The sequence below is a fragment of the Apodemus sylvaticus genome, chromosome 7, assembly GCF_947179515.1.
Source record: "Apodemus sylvaticus chromosome 7, mApoSyl1.1, whole genome shotgun sequence".
Lineage (NCBI taxonomy): Eukaryota > Metazoa > Chordata > Mammalia > Rodentia > Muridae > Apodemus > Apodemus sylvaticus.
In genome coordinates, this window is record NC_067478.1 from 21,464,858 (window position 1) to 21,490,187 (window position 25,330).

The following is a 25,330-nucleotide window of genomic DNA, read 5'->3' on the forward strand; positions in this document are numbered from 1 at the left end:
ATCATTTTTTTTCCTTTTTTCTAAAGGAAGGCCAGGCAGGCAGAAGGTGCTTGGTGAAGCATACAGAAAACATAACTCAGTTGTCGCTGGCAATGCTGAGATGTAGCACTAAAGCTTTGCGTGTCGCGGAGTGAAAGTGCATGTCATTTTGCTGAGGTGTGAACTTAACTCACAGGCACCTGCCCACTGGGGGGGTGGTCAGGGGTGTGTGTGTGAACACAGTCACTTCGCTGTTTCCTGCCACATCACGATTTTGTGACAATGCATACGGTGGAGTATTTCTCTGGAAAGTAAGAAGGAAGAAGAGTCCTTCCCTTCCCAGGAAGACCTGCTGCTTCTGCTGATAGAAATTAAGAAAGAGAAAGGAGACCAGACATCTTACAAGACAGAGGAGGGCTTGTTTGTCCAAATCAATTTAAAAATTCATGCAAATCCCAGGATATGTCTGTGGTAGACATCACCAGTTGACTGGACCAGGAAAGAGGTCTAATTGAACAAGTCTTTTCCTCAAGTGCAAAGTACCCTGCAGCCTGCTAGAATGTGGCCTGTCTTCTCTAAGCTTCTGACATGTTACTGCTGCCTTTAGACCCAAGATCTCTTAGTAACTAGCAGCCAGCTGCTCTCCAACTATATTGGGATGCTGGTGGTTAAGAAGCTGTGGCCAGGTGAGGGGTCTCTTCTTTGCTTTCTTAACTCCATCCCTGACTTAGTCACCTAGAAACAGACTCTTGTCTGGGTCTGGTACCTGCACTTAGAAAACTTGTGCTACAATGAGCTGCATGTCCCATCCTCATGTCAGCAAGCCTGTTCTCCCAGACTCTGAGTGTGGGGCCTTCTGTATGTGGAGTCATGGTCTTGGCCATGATGGCCCTACCATCAACGATAAGTGTACAGGGTGGGCTTCTGCTGCTTCTGCTGCTCCACTCGGCATGCCCCGCCACCCCCTGGAGCTTTGGCTGACAGAAGGGTTGCCTCTTTCTCTTGGCTGTCTTGGGCTCAGTGCCCAGGGCTCCGGCCTAGCTGCCTAGAGGCCCCTCAGCTCTGTAAGATCCCACGCAGGCGGCCTGACAGGAAGGGGATTTGTTCCCTATGCCTGTCACTCTGAGCTGCTCAGGGGGCAATGAGTCTTTTGTGAGCTCTGTAGTGAACCCATTGGCCCATTGTCTGGCCAGGCTTTCTACAGACCGCCCCCAGTACGGTGAGGACAGGGGTGGGGCTGGGAAAGGCCGGATGTATTCCTGGCCAGGCCTGAAAACACCATTCATCCCAGAAGCACCCTGTTATGCAGCAAAGGCAGAATAAAGAGAAAAGAGGGAGGATTGGAAAAAAAGGAGCAAGGAAGGAAAGGGAGGAGGAGAGAAAGGGGCCAGCAGAAGACCTGGGACCAACAGCATGGAGAGGACAGACTTGGAGAGACTTCCAGGTCCCGTGGGCCAGTTCTGGAATGTATGTTTCACCCTGGGGGGGGACACACAGTGAGATTCCTAAGGTACCACACAGGGAGATAAAGAGCACTCACGCCATGGGCATCCCTAGGTAGTTACCGTTGCCCTGGCATTTGTCAACAGAAGTAGAATGTGCCCATCAGGAAAGTGGCAGGCTCCCTACTCCAGCTGCTCAGACCATAAGTAGCTTGTTGAGCTCCACAGAGGGTTCTGCTCCATCAGAAGAAAGGAGGCCACAAGTGTGGTGAATAACAAGAGATTTCGAGAGTCACTGCCTCCTCTGATCCAAAGGTTGCCATGGAGTGGAGGGTCTTCAGTTCCGAGTGGACCCTTACTTGGGTACAAAGAAAGGGGATCCCACGAAACCAGACTTTTGGCATCTGGGACCAACTAACCAGATAGTGTTTGCTAGGATGGCATCTTCTACTAGCAAAGATGGAACAATAAGCTATTGAAGGTGCTGTATGGGGCTTCGAGCTTAGGGAAGAGGGGCCAGCTGGGCTGCTGGAGGCCTTTATAAGACGAGATGTTCTGAAGTAAGTAAGTTAGGGCCTGAATTGACAGAAAATGAGCAGAAATGGCAGATGAGCTGACCCTCTGGTAGACACATAGGTCCCGAAGCCACTGAACTTCATGGCTTTTTTTGTTTGTTTATTTATTTGTTTAGGACAAAACAGGCTTGTAGATGTCTTTCTTCCCAAAGCCTGGCCTTTGTGGGCAAATGCTTCTCTTGAGTCTGTAGTGTGAAAGAGACAGAAGCAAGCCTGGTGGCCCTTCCTATCTACTGCTGTGAGTTCATGAGCTGCCTTTCAAGGTGTGAATTGCAGACCCCAGTTAGAAGGACAACCTCACCAGTCAGCCCTTGGGGATACCGGGCAAAGTGATGTCCAGCATGGCCAACTGATTTCTTACTCCATTTCTCTGACAAATCAAGATGCAGAGAGCCTTACCTCCCCAAATTTCCTTTACCTGCTTGATTGATGACAACAATTTCACAGGATATCTAAAGGACTTAGAGTGTGACGCCAGTGCCTGGGACATCCTGGTTATGATAAGGATGTGGGATTTGTTCAGCCCCCAGCTTCAAGTCCCTGCAGGACTATTAGAACTACTGCTCACCAGCAGGCTGGGACTTTACCCCCCAGGCCCCCTTGCCCCTCCAGGGGATACACCTGATGTCCCCAGCTAGACTAGAGCAAGAGAGCAAAGGGGACACTGTAGCTTGCCTATGTCCAGCCGTGGAAATCTCTAGGACACCCTAAGGCCATTTAGAGTGTTTGCCCGGGACCTTTAAATTCCTCTGGGGACATTTTTGTACAAAGGTGAGCACTGTTAGAGATTTGTGAGCCTCGTAGGGAGGACATTTATGGCACTGTGACCATATGGGAGCTCAGGAAATGCTGGATGCCAGGAGCCGGTCAATGACATCAATCAGGAAACACAAACAGAAGTCTTTCCAGGCCTTTCTGCCAGAGATCTTGGTGATAATAGAGAGGCTTCAGGAGTCTGATTGACAGGAAGGACTAGACATGCTTTCCATGACAAGGAGGGTTGGCTAAAGGTCCCTTTCCGAGGATGGGAGTGCAGCAGACTGGGAAAGGACAACTGTGGGAACCCCTGGGGACTTGCCTTCATAAGCCCCTACAATGCACAGCAAGCCAAGACTTCAATCTCATAGCCAAAGTTGGGCCCCACTCCACTGGTTTCTCTTATGGATCTGTTAATGGTGGCCTATTAATCTCACCACCACTTCCCCCCAAACTCCTGTACGGATGACAGTGGCCATGTGGTATATATACAAAGGACAGGGCTAGAACTTAGACAAGTAGGTCATTACAAGCCTTTCAGAGCTAACCCTATGGGCCAGGGAACTGTGAGAAACTGTGGAGTGATGGGCACCTGCACTGCACAGTGAGACTGCAGAGATCTGAAAAGGGATGCCTTAGTGGCTCTGTCACATGGAGAGCCCCTTGAACAGTGATGACCTCTGGAAACCCTGGGGCTTTTGAGCCCATGGGTATGGTCCTGGCATCAGGGATCTATTACTAGACTGGTCATTGTTGGAGTGTCAGGGTTGTAAAGGTGTAGAGGGCCAGTGTATGTGTGTGGGACCCTGACATCATTGTCTTCAAGTCTTTCTGCAACCCGAGCAGGAGACCATGCAGAATGTGACGTGGGACATGGCTATAGTGGTGTGGCTACATCTCCAGGGCAGAGAAGACTAAGGCTGAGTATTCAGGCAGGCTTCCCAGAGGAAGAAAGATGCAATGACTGGGCCTGAGAGGGATTGGTCGGGCCAGCCTGGGAGTCTGAAGATGAGGTAGTAGAGGCTGTGAAGTGGAGGGGACAGTGAAATGGGTCACAAACACTGTCCTCAAGGAGGGCCGTGCCGTGGTCGTGGCGTACCAGGTAACACTAAACACCGAGGCAGGATCAATGGCCAATGTCGGCCACCTGGCAAGAGCAGCTCTGAGTGGCTTTCTCAACTCTGATGGCCCCTGGGATCTCCACAGTGGCGTGTGGGATGTGTCCAGCCTGTGTTTCCTCTGGCTGAGAGGCATTGAGCTACCACATACAAGAATCCATCATAAGGCTCCCTCTGCTGCTACTGCTATGCTGCTAGTGTGAATAGTGGCTCTAGGATGCACCCTAGAGTCAGTACCGTCTGAGGGCCACTGAACTACCCATCACTCAGGGTTGAGGGCAGGGAGAGAGACACCAGCAGTGTGGTGCTGTTGATTAAGGAGCCCAGGCCACCATCCATTGCTGCCTTCATTACGGCCTCGGAGAGTTATTTTGCATGGGCATGTGGACTCTCCTTCCCAGTCCTCCCTGAGGTGATGGATGCCCACTGGGTGACTGCATCCTGAGTGGAGTGAGAGCCGTTCCCCTAGTGAACACAGGAGGGCCAGGAACAGCAAGCTGATTATGCATAGTCTTCTAGCACAAGCTCATGGGTCTGTCAGGGCGGCTAGGGTAAACAGATTTCATCTCTCTTAGAACTCATGGGACCAGAAGACTGGAAAATACCAGGCTCCTGCGTTTTAATGGATTTTTGACACTCCTCACAAAAATGTCAGTAGGTAAACAAGCAGCAGTGGGCTTTGGGCCAGGTTTATTCAGTCCACTTGCTAGATAGTCATTTGGCTAATGTCCCCTGGCCTGGAATCCCTAGGGTTCTGTTTCCTCTTTATACCTGTGGTGACTGGATTGAGCAGAGGGGTATGGCCTGAAGTACCTGAGGGGGTTCTGGAAAGAAGCCTGGCTGTGAATCTGGTTCAATGCAGCTGACATCCAGGACTGTGGGGAGGGGGGCATCCAGGCTTCTGAGGCCTGCCACACCTCTGCCTATTGACATGCTATAGCCAGATGTTCGATGCTAGAAAGGGCTAAAAATCCACTGTGTGCTTCTCTGGATGCGACATATCTTCAGCTATTATAAGGATGCATCTGAATTTGAGAGGATGTCTGATCATCTTAAGAGAAGAGAACCAATTGGAAAGGGAGCTAAGACCAAAATAAAAAAGGACCAGAAGATCATGGGCCCTTTGGGATATCTGTGCCCCAAACAACTGCCTTTCTTTTTCTTTTTCTTTTTCTTTTTCTTTTTCTTTTTCTTTTTCTTTTTCTTTTTCTTTTTCTTTTTCTTTCTTTTTCTTTTTCTTTTTCTTTTCTTTTTTACTTTTTTGAGCTCATTCTGGCATTCTTTATAGGAGAGAAGCTATCAATTTCTGCATTCACAGGGCACACGCCTTTAATCCCACCTCTTGGGAGGCAGAGGCAGGCAGATTTCTGAGTTCGAGGCCAGCCTGGTCTACAGAGTGAGTTCCAGGATAGCCAGGGCTACACAGAGAAACCCTGTCTCAAAAAAAAAACAAAAACAAAAACAAAAACAACAACAACAACAACAACAACAACAACAACCAGACAGATAGACAGACAGACAGACAGACAGGCAGGCAGACAAACCCACAAAAAACAAAAACAAAGAACAAAAACAAAACAAAACAAAACAAAAAAACAAGAGAGCAGTCTTCTCTGGTTAGGCCCTGCACGGGGATTCTACCTAAGAAGACTTCGGGATTGATTTCCTTGTGAGATAGTATTGACAGCCTCAACCTGCAGGAGGATTGGCAGCCTGTATCTGGGAAGGCACCTTCAGGTGCCAGGTTTCCTTTGTTCTGAAACATTGTCCTGACTTTGGCCTCTTGGAAAATACTGAGGAACTATTCAATTGCTTTCTTACCCCCTTCCCAAGGGTCGTGGATGCAGGGAGCGTCTTGATTTTCAGTTGCTATTTGGGAACAGTATGGGCACATGAGACAGTAGGCAAGAGAAGTACCCACTCCCCAGACTCTTTCGTTCCCAAGCCACTGGTTGTCCAACCATCTTTTTCCAGCATGAAGCATCAGCCCAAGGGAACCGTGCTGTTCTTAGCCACAGTTGCTGGCCTTCCTACTTAGTGGGCAAGGCAGCTTGTGGGTTCTGGAGAGTGTGGAGATCTATTATTTTCTGCATCCATGACACACACATATCACTTGTCATAGTACTGGGCTCTTCCATCTACTTCAACAAGCCTCTTCCTCCAGCCCTGCAAAGGGGCTGTGGTCTCTTAGGTCTGGCTGTGGGTGGCCACAGACAGCTCTTGCTCTCTTGGCTGAGTAGCCCCTTTCAAGGAGGATGAAGAGGAAGGATGAGAGGGGCAGTACTGGGGCTTCTGTGATCATAGTACGACCATTCTTCTAGATTGCAGACAGTGTCTGGAGCCCAAAAGACCCAGTGCTGTTCCTAAGCCACACTGGATGTGATATGTTGGGGTACAGACTATAAGGCACGTTGGGGTCCTTCTTGGTGGTCTTCTCCATTGCTTCAGACCCACGTGGGGCCACACAGGATGACCCTGTTTTTGAGAGGGGCCGTCAGGGAAGACTGTTGCTATGGCCATAACCTCATCCCAGAACCCTGCCACGAGCCATGTATGGAGTGGTGAAGGCTACAGCAAACATCCATGTCTGTGTTAAAGAGTAACCGAGGATGTAAAAGTGTCACTGGGTGGCTGAGTTTGGATTTTTCAACCACCTACTGAAGTGGGTTTGGAGGCAGGGCTGGGTAGAGCCCATGCCTACCCTTCAGAATGAGCATTGGAGTTAGAGTCTCAGGAAACGGTCGGGCCTCCCTCGTTAAGCTAAAGGACTTTGGACATGGAGAGACTTTGCTCCTCATTCCGACGTCGTGCGTTCTAACACAACTGCTCTTTGTAGGCCATGCAGAACATTCCAGAGGCTGCAGTGCTTGGTGTCCTTTTCGTTGACTCTCTTCAGTTGTGACGCAGATACTGTTATAGTGTTGTCTTCACTGAGCAGGTGATTGAACATGAATTCTAGGGGTCTGAGTAACTTGCCTGAGGTGATACAAGTAGGCAGATAAGCACTAAGGCTCACAGATCTCCCAACTTTGAGTCCAGTATGGTCACGATGCTGTCATGACGCTGTCCTCTTGCATGAAGAGGCAGGACTAGATGAAGAAGGGATGTGAGAAGTGGATGCTGCCTAACAGGGGCTACCTACGGAAGTCCCAGGTGGTTGGAAGAGATAAATGGTAAAATCTGAAGAGGTGACTTAGGGGAGAGTGATGATGATGTTGTATAGGTATTTCCTCCTGGGGCGGGGTACAGCTTACCAAACTTGGGAACTCTCCTGGTCTGCTTCTCAGAGATGCAGCTCCCTTTGGTTCCACTGCGTTTCCATAGTAACCCCTCACCTAGGCTCCTGTAACTAACCCCAGTGCAGTCACTGGCTCAACATTTTTAGGAGGAATCATTTCTTTGGTCAATCATTGTTTACGATCTATTTGGGGGTAAGTAGATATTTGGTCATCTCTTCCCTGGGTAAAGTCTTGTAACAATTTTTTTTATAAGAGTTTGCTTAGAGTTAAAGACAACAAAGATGGTGTGCCCCATGTATGTTAGTTAGCAACAGCCCTGGGCTTTTAGCATCTGTAGGCTTGACAAGCAAGACTGGGGAGCGGTGTCACTGGACCACAGTGGGTGGAGAGGTCACTAACATCAGCACTTATGGAAGAGGAGCTGGAAATGCACACGTGGCCTGTCAATCCCCCAGCTTCCCTGGTGAGGAAACGCTTCCCAGGTTAGAGCAAGGAGGAGAGTGGTTGACGGAACAAATGGAGAACAACTCTTCTTTGCTTGTGAGGATGAAAGACTTTGAAGGAGACACCTAGCCTCATTTACATCTGCATGGGACCCAAGTATTGGATGGGAGACATCTAACAGCCATATCTTCAAATGTCTTCCTTACCCCTCCTTATGAGCTGGTTTGTGTTTCCTGGGGGGAAACAAGAGATGTCAAAGTCCTAACCTCCTGTACCAGGCAGTGTGACTTCAGCTGGGAAGTCACACTAGGTTTTTTGGCAGACATTAGTTAAGATTGATTCATACCAGAGGTGGGTATATTCCTCTATAGCATGACTGTGTGTTCTTATAAAATGTCCATATTAGATGAAAGGAGAGATGACCAGGCTGAAGGTTGTCTGGAGTTGTGTAGTTGCAAAACATAACCAACTGAGGGTACCAGGAACCACCAGAGAAGGCAAGGAATGCCTCTATCTTATAGGTTTTAGAAGAAGTATGGCCCTTCATACAGTTTACTGCAAGAATTCTGGCCTCCAGAACTGGGAGATGATACCTTTCTGTTGTTTTAAGTCAGTTGGGTAGTGTTGTTGTTATAGCATTTCTAGCAAAGCTTTGGTAGTCAGCTCCGTAACTTACTAGTGAAGCTGCTGCCTCATTACTAGTTTATACACTCCTACACCATCATGGGGTCCAGTAATATATATGACTGTGGATATGGAGGTCACCCTGCAACAGAAGTCCTCTTTAATTGTCTGCTATGTTTATACACACACACACACACACACACACACACACACACACACACACACACACACATATATATCTTAGAACTTGGAGCCATAAGAGACCTTCTGAGCCAGAGAGGAAGCAGATCCTTGTAAGTTACATACCATGTCCAAGGATGGGCTGGGCAGAGAACAGAGACCTTCCAAGACATTTTGGCACTTTCTAGTACCTCACCTCAACCTTGTGCCTGGGGATGAGTCTGTTTCTCTAGGTGCCTGGCTGGAAGGGCCCTTGATGGGAGGGGCATCGAACTATGCCAAGGCCTTCCTGCTTCTTCCTGAGCCTCTGTGTGAATTAGTGCTAGATCTGGAGCTTACCCCAACCCTTGAGTCACTGTGCTGTGACCCATGTAAGCTGGGGCTTCTTTTATTTACCATAATGAATTGTACCTTGGAACATAAAAGAGACAGAAGGAGAAAGACGTTGTGGGGAGGACTGTGCAGTTTTGTATGTCCTTTAAAAGAGCAAATTTCACAGTTTGTATTTCCAATTTGAATGCCTGTTCAGACTCATTCAGTACGTCAGTCATTCAACAGATGGGTTGGATTGGCTCATTCAGTTTACTCAAGCTTGTTTCTCTTCCTTGCTGGCCATTACCACCCATCAATCAATGGAGATGTACATAATAGCTTCCATTTGCTTAAGGTTTACACTTGGCAAAGCTAGCAAATACGTGTTAGCCAAATGAGTGCATTTGATACAGAGCTTTTTTTCTGGGCATGGTCCTATTGGCTGGGGGCAGGGATGCTGTGCTCTGTTAGAGAGGAGGTCTTTGACACCTAGCTGGGTTGTGGTTTGCTCACTGCTGGAAAGTGAACTTATATCTGTAGGGCTTATTGACTGCTTATGATGGAGGAAGCAGGCATGACATGAAACTCAGAGTCAAAGTCATAGCCCTACCCTCCTCTCTTGGTGTTCAAACCAGCCATTGAGGCAGTGAGAGTTACTCAGAGAAAAGTGGACTTCCATGGGAAGAGCCAGGGCAAACTTTAAGACCCACTATTTCAGTTGATGACGAGAACCAAGAGGCCGCCCCAGGAAGGTGGAATAGCAGGAATGACAGGAAGTGGGGCAAGGGGTTGCTTTGGGGGATCCATTTGGGGGATCCATCAGAGGGATCTCGGAAGGGCAGGCATTAGTAACATTAGTCCAGTCAGCAGAAAGTCTGAAAAATCACAAAGTAGGCAAGGAAGGTCTGGTCAAAGAGGTGCTTCTAGAAGGTAATGTGAAGTCCGTGCTTCTGAACTTGGTATTATAAGACAACATAACGACACAGGAGCCCTAAGTGTAAAGGGTGTGTCTGTCCCAGCAGAACATGCTTCTTGTCACTCTGTCCCTGCATCAGTTTGACCTCCAGGTAAAGATCCCTTGGGTTGCATCTTCGAGGCACACTACCTGTTTCCTGATATATGTTGGGGGCTTACATTCACATGTACAACACTGTGCTGATGTGTGCATGAGAACAGGCTACTGTCATAGTTTCACCTGTAGACAGTTCTGTGATGAGCATGTTTATGAAATAGGGCCTTTTTCCCGCCTTTCTTTGGTAGTCATTTCCTCTGGACAAACCCTTAAGAGTGATGTCACTCTGTGGTCTTAGGGCCTGATGTTGGATAAAACTTTTTTGGGGGGATGGGGTATGGCAGTCATATAGCTTCCTCCAAAGCTAAATAATTTACACTGGTTGCAGACAGTGAGGATGTCGATGGTGTAGAGAACAGTTCAAATGGGGCTTCTGGTGAAACATCATAGAGGAGGCAGGTCCCAGTGTGCAGGGATAGAGCCCGGACTCAGACTGCAGGGAATAGGAAAGAAGTACACAGAGGAAATGGATGCCCCAAAGGAGGAAGTAATGGAAGCTGGATGAATGATTTAGTAGGAAACAAAGGAAAAACAAGGACATCAAAAGCAAACAATAGTTTGGATGTTGGTAAAGTACTTGGTATACCAGACCTAAGATCTTGAACACCCATGTAAAAATCCAGCCACCATGGTGGGACACATTTGTAATTGTTACTGGAAAAGTAGTGGATCTCTGAAGCTTGATGGCCAGCCATCCTAGCTAAGTCACCGAGCTCCTTGCTCGATGAGAGATCTTTGACCTGTACATGCACCTGTATACACGTGTGTGTGTGTGTGTGTGTGTGTGTGTGTGTGTGTGCGCGCGCGCGCACCCATACACAATCATGTACATACATATTATACACATACAAATACCTCTGAACTATCAAAAGTACAGGGGCTAGGGAAGGGTGATGGAAAAGTTTAGAGGGAAGTTAGTGTGGCGGAAGAGGAGAAGAAAGACAAGGGAGAACGAATGCAGAGATTTAGATAAGGTGGGCCCATGGTTGGAGGTGGGACATGGAAACTTTCTTGGAGAATGTTCTTACTCTAGCGTCTGCAGCTTTATAGGGCCCAGGCTCCAGACCAGGCAGGATACAGCTCTTATTAAGTACCTGGCTGGTAAGGTACACTTAATAGTTGACAATCACCCAACCCTATCCCAAACTCAGATCTAACAAAGCCTCTACCTGGGTTCATTTTGAATCAATACCGAGGAACAGGGACCAAATCACATCTGGCGAGTCTGTACAACCACAGGGAGGCTTGAAAGTTCGGCTTGGTTATCTTTGGTGATGAGACCCTGTTGCAGGAGCTGAGGGTCCAGGGGACCATGGAACATCTGAAAGGGCTAGGCAGATGCTGTTCAGGAGCTAACAAGTCCAGCTTGCCCAGTGTGTAGGGTTGAGGCTGGCATGTCCAGTGTTCAGGCCTGAGTCTAGGGCAGCATAGAGGTCCCTGGGAAAGGCAGAAAGCTTAGCTGTGTTCACTTAGGACCCCTAGCACACACTGGAGTTGCAGAGTCGCCTTATACCTGCCAGCATGGGCTAGTCTTAGGGCTGTGTATGTGAACATGGGTACATGTGTAGGTGCCATGCGTGCATACATCTGTATGTGTCTCTGTGTGTTTATGTGAGAGAGAGAGAGAGAAAGAGAGAAAGTAGAGCAAAGTTGTTGTCATCCGTGTCACTGTCCATATTCCTGTGTATCCAAAAACCAAGAGCTGGGAATGGAGGGCAAAAAATGCCAGCTACCTGCCAGGCTGGGTGTGTTTACCCATGACCCTACCCTCTTTTAATTCATTGTTCACAAGTGTCCCTGCGTATCACCTTCCTGTCTCTCACTGAAGATAGGGTTAAAGATTTACTTGCATGAATATCAGGTTAGTTTCTGTTTCCTGATTGGCTGCAAGCTCCCTAAGGAACACCTTGTCTGGCTGCTCTCATTTTATTTCCAGAGTCTGCACTGGGCCCCATCCCCACATACTTCCCACAAACATATGTACAAGGATACCGGAATCCCCCTGTTGCCACCGCCTCACAGTCTCCTCCTATGATTCCGTCAGGCACAGGAGAGTTAGGGCTGCTTAAGCCTTGTCTGCCATAGGGCAAGACTCTCAGGGTCTTGTGTCCAGGGGGCAGGAGCCTGGTTTGTGAAGCACACCACAGCGGGGCTCCCAGGTTCAGGACTCCTGTGGGCTGCCAGGAAACGACTGCATGGTGGCACTGCTCCGTGCTTGGCGAGCTAGTCTTGTCACTTACGCATCAGGCATTGCCTCAAAAACGACCGGAAGCTGCCCTTCCCTCATCCTTCTATGCCTGTGTGTATTGTTACCACCATGGAAGGACATTGTAAATCACCTGAATGTCTAATCTATGTCTCTCCAAAAAAGAATGGCTGGCCTGAACAAAGAGAGCTTGTTTATCTCTCTTTTATCGTGACAGGTATCTAATTCCCCCTCAAATATCAATATATCCACAGATGCCAATGGAGACAGAAAGAGAAACTGCTGGCAAAGCCAGGCAGCAGGTGCTGTTTTCTTCCTATAGGGGCAGCCTAGACATGACCTCACCATCTAGACCCCCATGCATGGCCCACTGGTTACTGGGTGGGCTATGAGGTTGCTGTGCTGAAATCCCTTAAGAAAAATGTCCCCTGAGGTAAAGGGTTCATCCTCCCAGGCTCCTCCCTGGGTTTCCTTCCTGCCTGCCAGGCTCTTGCCAGACCTCCCTTCTGCCTCCCACTCTGACCTGCTGTCCCTTGAGGAGATTCCCACTCCGTTTCCTTCAATGTGTCTTTGCCTCTCCCAGTGTTGATCTAAAAACCACTCCCCAGTTTCCGTTGAAAGGGCTGATGGGATAGTAAAATGGTCACTTTATTTTTCCTTCCCCAAAGCTGCCTTCATCTAGTCAATCACTGAGTCTGTGCTCACTGACACAGACACACTCATGCCCCTGTGCAGAAAACCCTTGTCCATTGCCTTGAGCTCTCTGGTGTGCAGCCAGAACAGGGAGGCAGGTGCCACCACTTCCTGTCCATGAGCTCATCCAACACACCCATCCTCATCCATCCCTGTATCCTCAACGTTTATCACCAATTCCTCTTCTTTCAATAATGCAAGGAAAATGGCATTAGGGGATGGTGGGAGGAGTCAGGATGGAAACGTGTCTTTTCCTTCGTAGAAATGCATGATGGGCACCCTGTAGTGCTTCAGATTGTCCCTGTAGACCAGGAGCCTAAGCTGGGAATGATCAGGTTACTAAAGCAGTGGTAACAGTGCTTTGCCTCCCATTTCCCTATTATCTTACCTAGGAGACCCCATCCTTCAGAGAAGATGGTGGTGGGTGAGAGCCGGGCGCTGGACCCGTCTTCCCAGACCCAGTGTTGTTTTTCCACGTTATGCATGAGCTCCCAGAGGGGCGGAGCCTAGGAGGTGATGGGCATGGGTCCCAGAGCCCTGTGCCCTGCAGGCATCTTTGGATCTGACAGCAACACATGCCCTTCCAGCTGGTCTGGTCCCCGTGCCACTGTTTGAGAGCAGAAGTGACGGTAAATATTTAATTGTGCTTCCACCATAACTTTCTGCCAGAACTCTCAATATGCTTTATAAATGCAAATGAGTGCCTGCTTCCTCTCCAGGGAGATGTAAACCTCCCCGAGTCACTTTTATGCGGGCCCCCGCCAGAACGGAAAGCTGTAATCAGGAGCCCCCCATTCCAGAAGAGCAGCTCACCTTAATCACACGGGGTGGGGGTGTCATGTGGCAGTGGCCCTCTTCCTCCACACTGGACAGGATGGAAGGAGATGGATGGCTCCTGCTGCAACTTCTGTCCGATAGGCTGCATGGAAAATACTATTTATAAGCAGATTCAATTACCGTCTAAAGCGGGTGCCTGTGACTATTATGGAGACGGAGGTTGTATTTATGGAATTAACAGAACAAAGGAGTCCCTGGAAGGTTTGGAAATGAAATCCAGTTCTTAGTTTTGATTCCGGACTCCATTTCCTCTGCCACCATTATTCTCAGCACCCCTTCAGTGAAATTCTGTGGTTGGTATTGATGCACATTCTGGGAGCTTTTGTGGCTTTGTGGCCCAAAGAGAAAACACCACCTGACTCCTTCCTCGATCCCACAGCTACAGGAAGCTTCCAGATCTGCCCGGTGGGACTTGAGCTGGGATTTGAGGCTATCCATGTCGGTTTGGGAAGCTGTGTGACTTTTCAGAAAGTAGTGTCCCTCTCTGTGCTATGGTTTCCTGCTCTGTTACATGGGTACTTTTGTTCCTGCTTCAGACCCACCTGGCAGAGATATTTTAATGATCACGGAGATGAGCTTCTACAGGGGCTCCTGGAGTACCTTCTGAGAAGTGTATTATGTAAATGCGGTGTGTCATTATGAGCGTTATTAGTGCTGTGAAGTGGAGATGAGGAGAAAAGGGAAGCTTGCTCTTCGCAAGGACCCCAGCTGTCGGTAGTCGGCAGGGAAAACAAACTCAAGATGCTCCGGTGGCTCTGCTTGTGATAGCACCAGGCTCAGCCCTAACTGAAGCCCAACGAGGGTGAGAAAATGTAGCTTTTCCCTCTCCCAGGACGCTTCCGAGTGCGCATCATCAAATTCACTGTGGGCAGAGAAGCTCACTGTGACTGTTGGGGTGAGGGAGTGGAAATAGGACAGCCCAACAGAACCCCCTTTCCAGGGACAGCTGAAGTCTAGCAGCAAGGGAGATCCAGAGTCATGGTAGGCTGGGCCAAGTAGAGATTGCTGCATCAGAGAAGGAGCCTACATTATCTTCCTCTTTCTCCTCCTCCCTTCTCTCCCCCTCCCTCCTCCATTGGCTACTACAGTGATGGAAACAGTACCCTCTTCAGGATAGAGGACTTCATATGCCTTTCCCCAATGGGAATGTAAACTTCTGCCTATGCCCATCCTGGGTGCCCCACAAACATCCTCCCAAATTCACACAAAGCATGAGAGCTTCATGACCCCAACTAGACCCAGCAGTACAACTGTGTCTCCAGCATCCAAACCCATGCAGCAATACCCTTTATAACTGGGACATGTGGTTCAACACAGCATGTGGTGCCAGCCCTAAGATCCCAGGAAACAAAGCCCTTGCTTTCTGGGACCTGGGCCTGTCTACCCCTCCCCTCCCTGCCATTCACTACTGTTACCAGCATACACCACTGCTGCTTGCTGTGGTTTTCCAAGGACATGCTTCTCAGTGGATCTCTGCTGCAAGCAATGCTCATGACCAAATGGGGTTTAGGGATACATTACCCCATACATTCCATGTTCCTAGTGTCACCACTGCCATTATCGGAAACTACCAGTGACAGAGGTACTCATCCCAGAAGGGCCTAAGGAATCAGCCACTTAATTTTGCATGCCTGGGATGGCCATTTTCATCACCACAGTACCTATGTCATTGTTGGCTGTTTTATGTACCAATCACTACATCTACGTGGCTGCTATACTGTCCCTGCTCCCACACCATCTGAAATCAGATGGGCCCCACTGTCACATGCACCATTTTAAAAGCTATTGATCCTAGCCAAAGAATCTATATAGAGACTGTATTGCGGCACTTACCTGGAAGTAAATCCAACCTACTCTACCATACGACTATACTAAGAAACATCTTCAGCTGAAAGATGTTCATATGAAGGTTGCCCTTCAATTGAAGGAGACACATAATCTTTGGAATGTGCAAACATCAATGTAGAGATGCAGTAAATATCAAGCAGCACAGAGATACAATGCCTCCCAAGGAGTACACTACTCTCTAGCAAAGGACCCTGAAGAAAAGGAAAGTGATAAGATGCTGACGTGCGATTCAGAATAATGATTCCAGGGATCCTCACTGAGATATGGGAGAATACTAACAGATGAGTCAGTGGAATTTTAAGAAATCAACTCACAATAGGAATGAGGAATACAGTGGAGGACAGACACTGCAAGGAAGAATCAAACAAAGGCTGGAGCTGAAGAACGTGGCAAGTCAAATACAAAACAGAGAAGAGCCCCACCGATAGACTACAACAGGAAGAAGAAAGGCTTTCTGAACTGGAAGCGGAGTCTTTTAAAACATCCCAGCTTGGGGAGGGGGAGTGGGGTGGGGTTGCCTCAAAGGTTAGGACTTTTGGAGGCCCGTTGTCCAAATTATTTTTGGAATTATCGATGTTCAAGAAAGTGAGGGGAGGGAAAAGACACGGGGATGTGTTCAACAACAGTAGCAAATGTCCCTCACCCTGGGAGAGAGATGGCCATCCAGAACCAGGGAGCCCAAAAGACCCCAAAAAGATTTGACCTACAAAGGTCTTCTCCATGGTGCTCAGACTCAATCTATGAAAATTACAAGACAGAATTCTAAAAATGTTGAAAAGTGCCAGATCACATTTCAGAGGGCCCCTGCCCACCCCTTGTGGCAGAAGAACAGCAGAGTTTCCTTTGCACAAAGCTTATAGGTTAAGAGGGAATGATGTGGTACATTCAAAGTTCAGAAAGATAAAAACAGTCTTCCAACCAAGAATATTATACCCAGCGATATTCACCTTTGAAAGTGAAGGAAAGATATCTCTAGACAAGAACTGATGAAATTCACAGCATCACTAGACCACTCCTTCCAAAAACATTATAGAAATAACAGCATCACATAAAACAGAAAGACAACTCCTGCCCAGAGATTAAGTGTTGTCAAAATGTCCATTCTACTCAAAGCAATCACAAACTCGATATAGTTAGTTTTCATCAAAAATATCAATGATATTCTTTACAAAGCTAGAAAAGACAATCACAAAATTGATATGGAAAGACACAAGATTCAGGATACAATGTTGTGCAAAAAGAGCAAAGTGTACTGAGCACAGCACAAAATGCCTTTTAGACATGTAAAAAATAGCTTAGTCAGGGTCTCCACTACATCCAAGGCTGCACCTGATAACCAGAACTCAGTGACATCACTCGCTCAAGATAACCAGAAACAGTCCTAGAACCTCATGGTGCCCATTGGGTGGTATATAAACAGAGACCACCACCTTGATCTGCCCTGTGGATGGAGACTCTCAAATTAAAGACTTCTGTTAGAGACTGGACTTCCCCTTCAGCTAAGATGCATCAAACAAGTAAGCAGCCTTGGGGAGAGAGGCTTAGGACAGTAGTTACGAATTTAGAGTGTGAACCTTGTGTGATGACCCTCAGCATAATAAAATGTTTTATTGTACTAACTACATGTATCTACATTTTTGTTCTCAACAATGATTGCCTTTAAAACATGCCACAAAGCTATGGTAATCAAAACAGTATAGTATAAGACAGATACAGACAGGACCCATGGAATAGAAAGGAAAACCCTGAAAGAGGAATCCATTTATTACAGCCAGTTCACCTTTGACAAATGCTTCAAGAGCATCTGTTGAAGAAAGGACAGATTCTTCAATAGATGGATCTGGCAAAGCTGGGTATACATATGCAGAAAAATAAAAGTGGATTCCCACATCCCAAGAGTGTATAAAAACCAACTACAATTAATATAAAGGCCCTGAAACCATAAAACTCCTGGAGGAAATATTTCAGTGCCTTGACATAGGCAGAGATATTTTATATATGAGAAAAAAAGCACCAAAAGCAGAGGAAGCAAAAGCAAAGTAGACAAATGGAATTCTGCCCAATGAAAAAGTCTCCTCCATCCAGCAAAGGAAACAATAGGGTGGACCTTACATTGTAGAGAAATGTCTAAGGAACTCAACCAACTCACCCCCAACAAAGCCTAGTTACTAATAAGCAGACATAATGAATAGACATATATCATGGGAAGATACAAAAGTTAACAGTAGCACATGAACATGAAAAAATGTTCAATGGGTGGGAAGATGGCTCAGTGGGTAAGTCATTTACCAGACAAGCATGAGGAAGAGTTTGAATCCCACACATGTACACATGCACCCTGACACACACACACACACACACACACACACACACACATACGCACATATGTATATACATACATATGCACACATGCACACACGTGCACAAACATGCACACACACACGTGTGAAGACTCATAACTCATACACACATGTGCTCAGCCTCACTGATCCTCAGGGAAATGCAAACCAAAATGACATTGAATTATCATCTCATCCCATCTAGAATGGCTGCCAAGGTGGAGACAAAAGGCAGACACCGGTGAGAAAGGAGAGAAAAAGCGACATTATTATTTCTGCTAGTGGGGATGTAATTGAGTAAGATCACTATGGGAACTAGAAAGGGTGGCTCTCCAAACAACCAAATGATGACTACCACACTGTTCAGCAATCCCATGTCTGAGTATGGATTAAAAGAGGAATGGGATCATTGTGTCAAAGAGAAGTATGCATGCTATGTTTATTCCATGATTGATTACAAAAACCAAAATGTGGGATCAACCAACACACCCACTGGTATATGAATGGAATTGAAAAGAGTGTGTGTGTGTGTGTGTGTGTGTGAGAGAGAGAGAGAGAGAGAGAGAGAGAGAGAGAGAGAGAGAGAGATGGAACACTACTGAGGCACGAAGAAGACATAGTCTGCAAAGTATGCAACACTGAAGGTTTGAAATGAGCAGAATTCTCCTACTCTTGTGTAATAGCCCCAATTTGGAAGAGAATAAACGTATGCAAAAATTGAAGTGCATTCATAAACAGGATGGCACTTAGCAATGAGAAAGAGTGAAACTGGCTTTGGTAATATAGGCGTATTCCACTAGCACTTGAGAATTGGGGGGGGGGAGGGGGGAAGAGGAGGGGGATTGTGCATTCAAGGTCAACTTGGACAACAACACAAGCCCCTAGCTCAAGAGTCTCCTCCCCCCAAATACCAACACAATAACAAAGGAGAAACTATAATATTTTTCTTAAAACTATTATCTTGAAAGTAACCAGAAAAAAGCAGTATATGCTATATAATTAAAGACAATGGCTTTTACTTTTAATGACAATGGATCAGCCATTGCCTGGGGGCAGGGACAGAATGAGCTAGGAGCTGGAGGTAAGGAGACCAACAGGAGATAAAGAAATTGTTTATCTGAATTTGTGCTAGGGTTGAAACTGCATTCCAGTTTTGGATCTGCCCTTTGTCAAATTGTCTAAACCCCTGTCAGGTTACGGGGTAGGGGAGGGAGTGGGGGATTGAGGGGGTGGGTGGAGGGTGGGGAGAGGGTGGGCATATGTCTGGCTCAGGGCAAAGAGATTTGTGGGAATGTCAATATTTAGGTGAGCAGTTGGTGTCTGAGAACTTTTAAGGGCATCAACAGGGACAACCTCAGAAGAGTCTGGGGAATTTGTGGGGCGAGAAGTGAGGCTGGAGAAGCAATTAGGTGCAGAGGAGGAGGACACACAGAGGGTTCAGTTAGGCTAAAGAAAGGCTTATAGTTTGGTTACTGGGTTAGCATGGCCCAGAGAAAGAGTCCTTGGGTCGAGTAATGCAATGTGGGTAGATGCTGGATACGGGAGGTAAAGATGTGAGTGCCAAGATCAAGGCATAGGGAAGTCCTGGAGAGAAGAACATGAGGTCTGCAATGGAGCTGAGCAGACTCTGTGCCCTCACTGTGTCTTGGTTGCCTGTATGTGAAGATACCCAAGATGATTTCTGGTACTATTATACACAGCTTCATGCTCCATTCTCTTTCTGGTTTGCAGAAACATTGATGGACACAAGGACGGCCACTGCAGAGTTGGGATGGACAGCCAACCCTGCCTCTGGGGTGAGTATCACACCAGCATCCTTCAGTCCTACAGGAGAGGTCCTGGCTCCATTAGGTGCCTGGGAGGCTCAGGGCTTTCCTAGAGCCATACATGTAGGTAGTGGAGCACAGAGTGAATGCAGGGTACACTGCCTATCTAGAAAGCAGCACCACAGGGTCTCAGACCGATGTTCCCTTATGTGTGGTGTAGAGCATCTCTTGACCCAGTCCTTCCAGACTGCTAGCTCTCAGGCAAGCCATAGATATGGGGATGTTAAAGCTAATGCCTTTATAGCACACCAGAGATCAGCAGTGCCCACAGGCTGAGGAGCCAAGGGCATGAGGAAGGGACTGGCATTCAGAAGGGCGGAGGCTGTCTTTCTCTTGGAGCTTTCCCTAGAAACACATTCTTTATTCATTTGGTCAGTGTACATGTGCTTGGCTGGACCCTGTAGCTGCGAAGAAGAGCTTTGCGATGCTTATGGTCTCCTCTGAAAACCAACCATGTTTATAGATGAGTTAGGACACATCTCTTTTGGAGAGATGAGTAGACTTATGTGATACAGAGCTGGCAGTGGGGAACTGGAGGGGACAAGAAGTCTAGATGAAGAAAGCTCATGTGAACTGGACTTAGGGGAGTGAATAGATGTTTGATAGGTGTGGCATGGGATGTCAAAGGGCGGGTCATGAAAAGACATGAGGCACAAGTCTATGCACAGAACACGGCAGGGTGGAGAGCGTCAGGATGAGCTGGGGCATAATAGAACACAGCTCAGTCAGATGGTTCTTGGTTATTTAATCTTCCAGGAGATGGAGAGATCTGGGCAACAGAGTAAAAGGGCCGCCTTGCTGATAGGACTGTGCAGAACCACTGGGAGAAAGACAAGGAAGAGTCTCCCAGCTGCTTTGGGTATATCCAAAGAATCAGATTAAAATGTTCTACTCACAGAGCCCTTTGAGAGGGGTGATGGAGGGTGGTCAGAAATGGTGGACCACATTGTGATGGAGGGCATAAAGAAGATGCTCACATGTTCTGCACAGTGATTGGCTGTCTCTGGGTCTTAATGATAAAGGGAGAGTTAGAGGGATGAGTAGGTCCTTCTTTCCAAGAAAGGAGAGAAGTCAGGTAGAGTAGGGTGGTCTCCGGCTTCCTCTCCTGCCCTTGACTTTCTGTGTTTGGTAAAGCAGCATCCACAGGGGACTTCCCCACCTTATCTTAAGAGGTCCTCAGGTGGTAGATCAGCAATGCTCTCAGTGTGCACTTCCCAGGGCACTCATTTCCAGATCCCACCCCCAAATCCTGCATTTGCAGGTATATTGCACTACCAGACATAAGTGTCATGCCTTGAGCTGTGATGAAGCTAGAAGTTCCCTGAATAGTGAGTTAGGACCTAGCAAAGGCTTCTTACCCTTGACAGACCCAAATACTATTAGAAATACTGTGGGCAACCAGGGGAAACGGCCCACTCGAACTAGGACTTCATGCAAAGCTGGCCAGATGACCAGTCTAGGTTCCCTGCATTTCCAAAGCTTGTCTCCTTCTACAAATTACATTGTTGGGTTGCTTATACATATTGTCCTTAATGTATGTGTGTGTGTGTGTGTATTTCCCTCCCTTGATTTATCTTTCTTTGCTTTTCTTTTTGTATATAACACCTATCTTTTTAAACATTCAGTCTTTCCCAAGGAAGATTTTCCTTGAAGGAGATATTCAAAGTCAAGTGTTGCCCTCTCGAGATGGCAGCTGTCTGGGCTGCTCACATTCTGACTGCACTCCCTCCCTCCCTCATACACACACCTTGTTCTTAGCATGACACAGCTACCTCCAGTGCATTTCTTATAGGGATTCTACAACCAGATAAGTCATTAACTCATGCTCCAAGAGCCTCTTGAGTCTGTCTGGTTTACAACAACTAGTGGGATGGTCAGGCCTGTCCTAGGCCTGGGTTGAGAGGGATATCTGATATCTTAAAGGCCATGTGTCCATCCTTTCCTCTCTCTGTTGCTTTCCTGAGTAGAGGCTGCATATGCTAGTAACTCACCAGTGGTTCCTGTATCCAACTTCACATCTTGCTTTGGATGCTCAGGGACTTGTCTGTCTCAGTACAGCACAAGGAGAACTTCCTCTTTCTCCTTTTCTCACCCACGCCCATAGGCTTACAACTATTGTAGTCCACAGCAAAGGCTGAGAACAGGAGCAATCTCTGAATCTTTTATCATCTTCAGACCTCTCTGTTCAATTTTCCACCCTCAAGGATACCTCTGCATCCCAGCTCTGTTAGGCCCTTCCCTACTCCATCACAGTCTTCTGGGTGTCAAGGAAGTTTCACAGCAACACCCTGTACCATTGCAATGTTTATACCTCTCTGTGTTAGTATTTGATTCCCTCATACCTCATCATCCTGCTCTCTAGCCATATGATGGCCTCTAGGCTACAAATATACCTCTCTGGTGTATTTGTCACCATCAAGAACTGCTTCAAAAGCCGATCTAATGTATATTTGTTGAAAGTTTCTGATTGTGCATGTGTTAATGGCCCCATTCTTGGACACAAAAGAAAGTGCACACTGCATGGGAAGAGGCAGACCCAACTGTGACATGGTGCCTTTGCAGTGACCTCGTGACAGTAGAGTCCTTCTAAGGGCTCCACTCAGTGAGGAGAGAGTCCATGATGTGGTTCCTGTGTCCCTAGGAGAACAGTCGAGTGTTCTGGCTGCATAACTGTACTGAAGGGTCAGACACAGAAAGATGAGACAGAAGAGTGGGTGGCCTTGGAGGTGGGAGGAGGCTGAGAGGACCCTTTCATTAACACCAAGGGGAGGGTGTGTTAAGGAGGAAGAGGAGGCAAGAGACGCAAAGGCTGCTGGGTATGAACTTAACACTATTTCTCGCTCCAAGAACCCTGTTGGTAATGTACATGGATGGTTTCAGAGGTCACCAGGGTAGGGGCCAGAAGTAGTGATTACATAGTATCAGTCAATAGGCGGTAAACTGAAGGAGACTGTGGCAATGAAAAGGGATGAAGACAGTGTGGGACATGGGGGACCAGAGAGACTGGGGACACATTTGCCAAGGACAGAGATCAAGGTGTGTGGAAAGATCCGTGTGATCTAGGTCGGTGAAAGAAGCCATGAAATGGAATCTATCCTAACTTCAGACCTTCTGTCTGAGATAGGGATTGAGGTTTTAGACAGTGAAGTTGGGGAGTCTTGAGGCATGCAACTTTAGGAGGTAGAGGGCATTTATACCAACTGCTATCGACTGTTAGAGAGCGGCCAGATAAGATCAGAAGGAATATGGCTGAAGCTAGGACCAAGTTGTAAGGAAGGCTGCCATGCATATGTTGGGCCTGTCCATAGGCTCTCTTTCACCTGCTCGGGTCTACCAGTAGGAGCTATGACAATGGATGTGCCTAGAGTTATAGATGTAGTGGTGGGGTGGAAGACTAGAGGTGCCGATGGCAGCAGGACGCTGTTGACATCTTATGGACTGACTGCTGTGTCCGAGGGATCTCTAGTGAGGCTGTAGAACAGGTATGTAGGCACACCTGAGACAAGAGTAGGACCAGAAGCTGTGGCCTTATGTCAGGGGTAAGATGTGAGGTATAGCCCGTCTAGGTGGAGAGAAGTCTAGTTTAGAACTAGGATAGAGGATAAACTTCAGACCCAGAGGAACTTAGGCCATTTGAGAAGCTAAAAAGCTAGGCCAGGTGATTCATATCTACTTAGGATCCAGTGGAAAAGTTAGTGGATGTAGGCCACTTGAATTCTCTCTCTCTAGTCAGTAAGCCGTTAGTGAATCAGGCTGGAGAAGGCAGCTGGATGGTGTCATTGTATGAGCCTGGAGGGAACTTTGGGTCTAGTTTGTCCCACCCTGAGAAGGGATCACTCTGTCCTTCCCAAGACGGGAGGCAGCTAGCACTGCAATGGATGCTGTCCATGTCACACAGCAGCCCTTGGGCTCCATAGGGAGGGATCCTAAGAGACCTTTGGTCTATGTGGCTATCTGTGTTTCTCTACTCTTGTGCTTGAGAACTTCCTAATCTGGGCTTGGCTCACCACCCACACCTAGCTCATAAGCCATTTTCAGTTCTGTTATTAGAAAGCTGACTGTAATGTTACATGTCAAAATCAGAACATATTTATGCCCAACTTCAAAATACTGCTTGGTAATTAAACAACCCACCTTTAAGGTAAGTCACTTGGTTTAATCAAAATCACATGCTACCTGGTAAACAGAGGGAGAAAGTAAAATTCTTATTATAATTGGACAGTGCCAGGGTGTATTGAGTTCCCTCTAAAGGACTGTGGTTATTTGAGAACACCCCAGTGAGGTTCTCCAGAACCCCCTTCCTAGGCTGGATAGACCTTTGTTCTCTCTGCTTTCCATAGCGTAAGACCTCTGGGCAGTGTTGAGTTCAGAGACTTTAGAATAATCACTACATTGTAAATAGTGGCTTTTATGGATACGTGGTCCTCCATAGTCAGTCCTGTTTCTAGATGCTGCCTGCAGCTTCCATTTTTGCCTTCCTCCCTGACCTTGTGCCCTGAATGTGCTAACTCTGTTCTATCCCCTGTGGGACCCTCCTGAGTGTTCCTCCATCTGTGGCTCAGTGGTCACAGCACTGGCCTCTCACAGACTACCATATGGAAAGCACGCGGCCATGTTTTCAAGGCCCAGAGGATGAATCTGCTCTAGGTCTGTGTCCCTGGTGCCAGCCTAGCAGGGTGCAGTCACCAGGAATGTTTGTCAGCTGAATAAGTGATACTTCTTTGCATCTGTAAATATCTTTGCATCTGGAGCCCAGGGCTCCACACTAAGAGATACCCAGGGCAGGTTCATTATAGCCCAACAAAGAGTTAGTTACAGGCCTTGCAATATCCAGCTGTCAGTAAAGAGCTAGTTAGCAATGCAAATGGCACTACCTGTGAGATGAGCCTGATGAAGGGCGTGGACACCCAGGAGATGCCCTTCTGTTTTAAGCCCTGACTACAGTGGGTTAGAGGCACGTCCCTGTGTCCCCTGAGAATCAGGCGTATTCAATTTCCTTGTTGGAAATCCAAACCCTTTACTCTCAAAGAGTTTGGGCAGAGCTCACCTACTATTGTACCTGGGCCATAGATGGCCTTCTTATGTGTCAGTTCCTGAGTCTATGATGTGAGTCTCTAAGAGTGAATATCGATGTAAGTTCTCATCTTCAAAGACTTCTCTGTGGGCTTCCAGACTCCACGTGTATCTGTGCTGCCTCTCGGAATCACCTTCACAGCCAGAGGCATGTGGGCTTGATGATTTTAATAAGCCGTTCTTCTCCAAGGCTTGATAGAGGAAAACTGAAAAAGAGATCCAGCCTGTCAAGCCCACAGTTTGAGTAAACTGGGCTCCTGTGCACTCTCTGTGTGTTATCAGCATATACATACATGTATGCATATTTGTATATGCATATATTTATATATGTGTGTATGTGTATATGCACCTGTGTGCCTGTGTTTGGGCATATGTATGTATGTATGTATGTATGTATATGTCTGTATTGTGTATTTATATTTATGCATATGTATGTATGTATATGTCTGTATTGTGTATTTATATTTATGCATATGTGTGTATCTATGTGTGTATATCTTTGTATATGTACATGTTTATGTGTATATGTAGTGTTATATACATTTGGATACTTTTACATTTCTGTGTATGTACCAGTGCATGTATGTGGTGTGTGTGTATGTATATGCCCATGTAGATATGTGTCCATGTGTGTATACATGTCTGTGTGTAGACACATGGAGTTAAAGGAGTTTTGTTGTAGTCTCTCTAGGCAGTTCTGGGTTGTGGTGGGAGGATTATTGAACTGACCAAGCTAAGCTCCCGGATCCAGATGCTGAGGAGGGTAA

The 25,330-nt window shown here is 47.2% G+C and overlaps 1 protein-coding gene across 1 annotated transcript in view; it reads left to right on the forward strand.

Moving 5' to 3' along the window:
• Positions 1–25,330, forward strand: part of Ephb1 (EPH receptor B1) — a 451,676-nt gene that overhangs the window by 109,464 nt on the left and 316,882 nt on the right. The window contains exon 2 of the mRNA XM_052187529.1: positions 19,396–19,460. Within this exon, the coding sequence (XP_052043489.1) occupies positions 19,396–19,460 (65 nt within the window). The remainder of the gene's footprint in view (positions 1–19,395; positions 19,461–25,330) is intronic.